The sequence below is a fragment of the Tasmannia lanceolata genome, unplaced genomic scaffold (genome assembly GCF_043159265.1).
Source record: "Tasmannia lanceolata isolate RefF3 unplaced genomic scaffold, GAP_Taslan_0.1 ptg000006l, whole genome shotgun sequence".
Lineage (NCBI taxonomy): Eukaryota > Viridiplantae > Streptophyta > Magnoliopsida > Canellales > Winteraceae > Tasmannia > Tasmannia lanceolata.
The window spans coordinates 48862451-48869669 of record NW_027518683.1 but is presented as its reverse complement, the minus strand read 5'-3'; the positions used below and the strand labels follow the sequence as shown (position 1 = coordinate 48869669).

Below are 7219 nucleotides of genomic sequence, written 5' to 3'. Positions count from 1 at the left end.
AACTATAAATATAACAAATAAAATGACGATTGAGTTGTTCAAATTTATCACGGATCACACCTGATCTCTCAAACAGAAGTGATAGCAAGTTATCTCCTAAGGGCAATGTAGTGGACTCTGAACTAGATGGAATTCAATCCAGGGAGCACGATGAATACCTGACGACGACTTTGCAGTATACAAGGAGCTCGAAGTTGTCTCAAGAGTTGGAAGACAACTATGACTTGATCTCGAGGATCACTGGAAGAAGAATTACATGAGGCTTATCTCCGTCAATAGTGGCAGTGTGAGCACTAGATCCTCTTAACCACTGACGCAGACAAAGATTAAGATCCCAACACATCTCTTTAGTGTGCCCCCTTTTTCCCAATGATTACACTCTAGTTTATCTTTGTCAGTAGTTGTCATGTTCTATCGGTTTTCTCCTCTATTAAAGCTTCCACCTAATTATTGGGTAGAGTTGGAAACGGAAGCAAAATCGTTTAGGCAGAGCTATACTTCCCTTCTACTTGGTGCTAGCTCTCCTGCTAGCCTCACCTCTAACATAGTTCTAAACGGACTCAAGCAAAGAAAGTGTATCATTCCAAGGATTTGAACCCTCTGTGACTCAAGATTAGGAGACAATCCTGTTAGAAGCTCAAAGATCCTCTTTTGCTCTATTTCTTCATATCAACTAGGTTAAGTGCAATAGGTTGGTAATGATCAAACTCTTGATTATAAAATTATGGTCCAACATGGATTATAATTTTCCTCCTTTCCAGGTTTGGGCTGCTCAGGAAGGAGGTCGGAAAATGGAGGCCAAGAAGGAGGAGCTAATTCGGGCAGAAAAACCCCTACTATCGAGAACACTTCCTTTTGAGCCTCAGATATCTGAAGGAATGTGTTTTAATCTGGAAGTGGTTCCATTACGGTCTATTTGTAATGCTGAGTTAGGGATTTGGGGTCGAGTTCCCCCTAGGTGGCTAGGGGATTTAATGGGTATGGAACGGTGGTTGAGCAGTAGGAAAGGTATTAACTGTGAAGTTATTGTATATAAAATAGCAGAGCTGGAGATTTTGATTTCCTCGCCCATGGGGGTGGACAGACATCAGCTAATGAATATCTGGACTACTGCAATCAATTCACCGTTTTTGGAAATTTCCTTATGGGATCAGAAATTCAGGTTAGAGGGCAATACTCTTTGGTGGAACATTGGCGGAGTGCCTCCTGAGGCGTGGTGTGAGGAGAACTTCCGGCGGATTGGGGAAAAAATTGGGAAGGTGGTGGAACTGGGGCAATCCTGTCAAGCTGGGAAGGGTTATTCTGTTGCTCGGATGCTACTTTCAGTTCGTGGAAGTATTGGGCTGGAGCTGGCTATTCGGGTCTCTTTGGATGGAGCCGTCAGATGGGTTCGAGCGTGGAAGGAGGAAAAAGAGAGATCAGATCGCAAAGAGATTAGTTCTAGTAGCAAGGGTGTAGGTGGTGATGAGGATTCGGTGAGGATTCTCTCGGAGAAAGTGAGCATTTCTGTCCAAAGGGTATCCGGGAAGGAGGCGGATCTTGTCATCGGTGAAGAGATTTCTAGTTCTACGCAGGTCCCGGTGAAAGAGGCGGCTCACGGTAGTGATCTGGGCTATCTTATGCAGCATGAGGTGCAAGATAGAGTCGACTCACTGGGCGGAAGTTTTGAAATTCAAAATAATGTTTCTCCTATAGGGTACAGATGGCGAAGCGTCTGTGGAGGGATTTCTGCTTGCTCTGAGATGGTGGGCCCCTCATGTCACGTGAATAGCCTCTTCGATATTATCGACGCTCTTTCTCCATGCCCTTCTACAAAGTCGGATTTGACCCCTTCTCGGGAACCAGCGCTTCAAATATCTACTAGAGTGCCTTGGGAGTTGGGTCCTTTGCCAGCTGCAGCAGCGTCTGGGTGTTGGGCTGAGGCCCATGTAAATGAAGATGGGCTCTGTGGATCCAATAGTAATGGGCCTGGTTTAAAAAGTATCAATAAAGATTGATCTGCCTCATTCTCAGCTGTTTGCTTTGCAAGCTTGGAAAGCTCTCGATCAAAATCATTCAGTTTCAGGAGGGATATTCTGGAAGTGGGGGCAGAGGATAGGGTCTACTTTTCTTGCTCCCCGTCCTCAGTGGAAGAAAGATCTGTGAGACTAGAATGTCCTTCTGAAGGTTGGAGCTCGACGGCTGGGGTTTCACGAGCTGTTTTGGCAGACGTCGCTTCGCATCTGATCTTTGATATGGATATTGAGGAAGCTAGTATCATGAAGGTAGAGAAGAGTAGCAACCGGACAAGATCTCAAGAGGTTGGGGGCTCGTCTGTGGAAGTATCCTCGCTAGTTGGGGATCAGGCTCCCCAGAATAGGAAGTCCTTTTCTATGCGATCTGGAGCGATGGGCTTCGTCATCGAGGAGTGCGGTGGTTTGAGGAAAGATCAGCAATCAAGGCAACCAGTGTTGGTTATTCGAGTGGATTGTCTAGGTCTTTATGAGATGGGGAAATTCCGTATGCCCTCCATTCTTAAATTGTCCCTTGAATCGAATGAGAGATTTATCCATCATTCTGATAATATGAAGTTAAAGGGTTTTGGGAAAAAATTTAAGAAAAAATCACCCAAATATCTTAGTCTGAAGAAGATATGTCAGGGGGATCCTTTTTGTTGTCCGGAAGTTTTGTCTAAGGCAGCTCATTTGGATATAGTAGATAAGGTTTTGAGTCCCACCGGGGCTTCTTTGGAAATAGAAAGTGAGTCTCGGGAAGATCCGATAGAAGGCAAATTTATTGAGGACCTTGTTGGTCATACCCTGGGAGTTAGTAAAATTTTGGGTGTTGTTTATGCCGGTCCTGAGGAAGATTTCATTTATGAAATCCGATCAGCAGAGATGAGAGATTCGGTGTCGAAAGAGTCTCTGCGCAAAGGAGCTGGTAAGGGGGCTGGCGAGTCTTCAAGCAGGAAAGATAGAGAATTACAAAAACTAAGGATCGATCTAATCTACAAGCCTGAAGCGGCAATCGATGGGGAATCCGTGGATTTGTCGAGAAGAAATACCAGTGTTAGGAGGGGAAAGCGGTCTACAATATCGGGTGTGTGATGAAAATACTATCATGGAATGTTAATGGCCTGAATCATCAGGAGAAGAGAATTCACGTTAAGGAGTTGGTTCGACAATTCAAACCAGATCTTATCTGCTTACAGGAAACAAAAATGGAGGTTATAAATCGAAGAATTGTACAAGGTTTGGGAGTTCAAGGGGTCTGGGATTTTTCTTTTGTGGGATCGTCTGGAGCCTCGGGTGGGATCTTAGTAACATGGAATGAAAATGTCTGGCGGCTTCAGGATGTATGGAGGGGTAGGTTTTCTCTGTCGGTGGTCTTAAAAAAGGAGGATCATTTGATGTGGATGTTTTCAGGGGTTTATGGACCGGTTCTGAGAGAAGAAAAAAATCTGTTGTGGGAAGAATTAGAGAAGGTTAGGGATTTCTGGTCCATTCCTTGGTGTATTGGGGGGGACTTCAATGAGGTTAAAGAGGTGGGCGAAAGAATGGGCTGTGCGAGATCTAACTCTCACATCAAAGCGTTCGCCGAATTCATTGCAAAATTTGAACTAATTGATATATCTATGTCGGGAGCTTATTTTACTTGGGCTAGGGGCTCTAGCAAAAGTAGGTTGGATAGATTCCTTGTAAGCTCTGAATGGTTGGGTATGGCTCCTGAGAGTTTTTCCAGAGCTCTAGTGCATTCAGTATCGGATCATTGCCCTCTCCTTCTTGACCCGCGCTTAGAGTCGTGGGGTCCTCCTCCTTTTAGATTTGAAATGGCATGGTTTCAATTTCCAAAAATGGAGATTGGGGAGTTGGTGGTCCTCATGTAATGTGGAGGGGCCTGCAGATGTGGTGATAGGGAAAAAGCTTAGATTTGTGAAGCACAATTTAAAAGTTTGGTCTAAGCAACAAAATCATCTACATCAAGGTAGGAAGGTGTGGTTGGAGAATCGCTTTAAAGAATTGATAGCTTTGGAGGAATGTGGTTTAAGCTCCGAGGTGGATTGGGCAGAGATGGGAAAAGCCAAACAGGAACATAAAGAGTTGCTGCTGCGGGAAGAAATTTCATGGAGGCAAAGATCAAGGGTAAGATGGCTGAAGGAGGGAGATAAGAACTCGGCTTTCTTTCACGCGATGGCTAGTGTTAGAAGAAGATCAAATAGAATTGAGTCTTTATCTGTGAATGGAATCAAGAGGAATACTAAAGAAGAGGTGTCCTCAGCTATCGTAGACTTTTATACTAAGTTATATGCTTCTGAAGGATCTTTACGTCCTATTCCGGAGGGTGTGGAGTTTAATAGCTTAAATCTGGAAGCCAGTTCGAGTTTGGAACAACCTTTTTCGGAGGAGGAAATTGAGAAAGGATTGTTCTCAATTCCCAAGGACAAAGCGCTTGGTCCGGATGGCTTCTGCTTAGCCTTCTTTCAATCCTGTTGGTCGGTAGTTAAAAGGGATATATTTCGATTCTTCAAGGAGTTCTTTGAAGGTATGGGTCTTGATAAGAGCACCGGGGCTACCTTTATAACATTAATACCTAAAATCAAGGGTGCATCCAGGGTGTCTGATTTTCGTCCAATCAGCCTGGTTGGTTGCCTATACAAGGTGTTAGCAAAGGTATTAGCAGACATGATTAAAATTGTGCTTCCATTTGTTATCTCAGATACGCAGAGTGCCTTTATTAGTAAAAGGCAAATCTTGGATTGTTCTTTAATTGCGAACGAAGTTATTGACTCATATTCAAGAAGTGGCTCTGGGGGAGTTCTATGTAAGCTCGACATGGAGAAAGCCTATGATAGAGTGGACTGGGAGTGTCTGGATTATATTCTAGGGAGAATGGGTTTTGGAAACCGTTGGAGAAGCTGGATGAGACGCTGCATTTCCTCGGCATGGTTCTCTGTCCTGGTAAACGGGTCGCCAAAAGGCTTTTTAAGTCATCTAGAGGGCTAAGGTAAGGGGATCCATTATCTCCGTTTCTTTTTCTAATTGTTGCGGAGTCTCTCAATAGGTTGATGGTTAAAGGAAGCAGTAGGGGTCTGCTGGAGGGCTTCATCATTGGTCGTGACAGAGTTGAAGTGTCGCTCTTGCAATTCGCTGATGAAACATTATTGTTCTGTGCCCCTGTCAGAGAGAAGATTTTAAATTTGAAGGCTTTGCTAAGATGCTATGAGATGATTACTGGGCAAAGATCAAATTTCCAGAAATCCAGCTTGTTTGCTATAAATATTCCTTCATCAGAAGCTATCGAGTTTGCAGGTGTGATGGGATGCAGGTTGGAGACTTTTCCTTCATCATATCTTGGTCTCCCTTTGGGGGTGGGGAGGCCGGGAAAGGAGATATGGAATCCTATTGTAGAGAGAATTGAAAGAAGGTTGGAAACCTGGAAAAGAAACCTTATGTCGAAAGGTGGCAGATTAGTTTTAGTCAAAACAGTTTTGGCTAACATTCCTATATACTATCTGTCACTTTTTAGCTGCCCGGTGAGTGTTATCTTGAAAATTGAAATGCTTCAAAGAAGATTTTTGTGGGGTGGGTCTTCCCCGAAAGGAGGAATTCCTTTAGTCAAATGGGAAAAGGTTTGTATTCCTATAAAGAATGGAGGGTTGGGAATCCGGCGTTTAAAAGAATTTAATCGTGCCCTTTTGGGCAAATGGCTCTGGCGATTTGGTTTGGAACAATCGTCGCTATGGGTGAAAGTTGTCGGGAGCAAGTATGGCTTCTTACAAGGCAGCTGGTGTTCGGATGATAAGTATGGTAAGCAAGGAAGGACCATTTGGCGTAATATTTTGAGGCTCAAGCAAAAATTTGAGGCCGGAATCAGGTTTAAAGTCTACTCGGGAGATCGAATTAGATTTTGGTCGGACCCTTGGTGCTCATCCGATCCTTTGGCAGTGTTGTTCCCTGGATTGTTCTCAGTGGCCTCGATCAAAGACGTGACGGTTGCTGCTTGCTTTGAAAGAAGTCACAATCGGGTAATCGGTTCCCTTGTTTCAGAAGAAATTTTTTTGAGCGAGAATTGGCGGATATCTCTCAGTTGCTTCACCTCATTGAGGGGTGCTATATTAAAAAAAGTAGGGTGGATAAACGGGTCTGGATTTGGCATCCTTCTGGGGTTTTTTCCTTGAAATCCTTTTACTATCGGTTAGTACCTGTTCCTGAATCCCCTAGTTTTGCTGCGGTCTGGAAGTTTCTGAGCCCTCCTTCGGTATCTTTCTTTAGTTGGGCGGTGTGTAACGGGAGGATTCAGACCATCGATTTTTTACGAAAGCGAGGTATGTGTTTGGTGGATCATTGCCCGCTTTGTTTGGAGGATGGGGAATCGATTGACCACCTGTTTATCCATTGTAAGATATCAAGGGTGATTTGGGCTTTAATTCTGGGCAGGTTTGGGATTTGTTGGGTCTTCCCCAAGTCCTTAGCCGATCTCTTCTCGAGCTGGGATTGTGTCCCTTGGAAGAAAAATGGTAAGATGCTTTGGAGGTTATGCTTGGTTGCATTATGGTGGGTCATTTGGAAGGAACGAAACTCGAGAGTTTTCGAAGGATCCGCAAAGTCAGCAGATTGGTTATATAATAAAATCATAGCGCTGGTCATTTTTTGGGTAAAAAGCATTCCTTTGTTTAAGTTCGTCTCAGCTTTCGATCTTTGGGAGGGTTGGCGCTCGGTGTGCTCTGAAGGTATGAGTCGTCCAAAGAGAAATCTGAAATGGGAAGCTCCCCTTGAAGGTTTTACTAAATTAAATTTTGATGGGTCATGTTTTGGAAATCCGGGTCCAGGTGGGATTGGAGGCCTTCTTAGGGACTCCCAAGGGGGCATTTTGTGGGCTTTCGCAGGTCCCATTGGAAGATCTGATTCGTCTGAAGCGGAAGTAAGGGCGGCATATCAGGGGATTAAGCGTCTAAGTGTTGATTCCTATGATAGGACAATTGTGGAAGGAGACTCTTCTAATGTTATCGGTTGGTTATCGGGCCGAGTGGTTCCTCCGTGGCGTTTTTTAAGCTATTTTGAGGAAATTCATGATCTTATCTCAGAATCCGATATGGTTTGTAAGCATGTTAGGCGTGAAGCAAATGGAGAGGCGGATTCCCTCGCTAAATCTGGTGTTGCAAGAGAAGGGCTGGAGTGGTTCGACTTCCTTCCTCCGTGAGAAAAAGGGGCTGTTACTTTGATGTTTCTTTTCCTGTTTT

The 7219-nt window shown here is 44.2% G+C and overlaps 1 protein-coding gene across 1 annotated transcript; it reads left to right on the top strand.

Annotated features, from left to right (window-relative positions):
• Window positions 1-3085: 3085 nt before the first annotated feature.
• On the top strand, window positions 3086-3865 carry LOC143879116 (uncharacterized). Its single transcript, XM_077381301.1, has one exon. The coding sequence runs from the start codon at window positions 3086-3088 to the stop codon at window positions 3863-3865; it is 780 nt and encodes a 259-aa protein (XP_077237416.1).
• Window positions 3866-7219: the final 3354 nt, after the last annotated feature.

Coding starts and splice junctions, on each gene's coding strand:
- LOC143879116 (XM_077381301.1), top strand. CDS start 3,086: ATGAAAATACTATCATGGAATGTTAATGGCCTGAATCATCAGGAGAAG.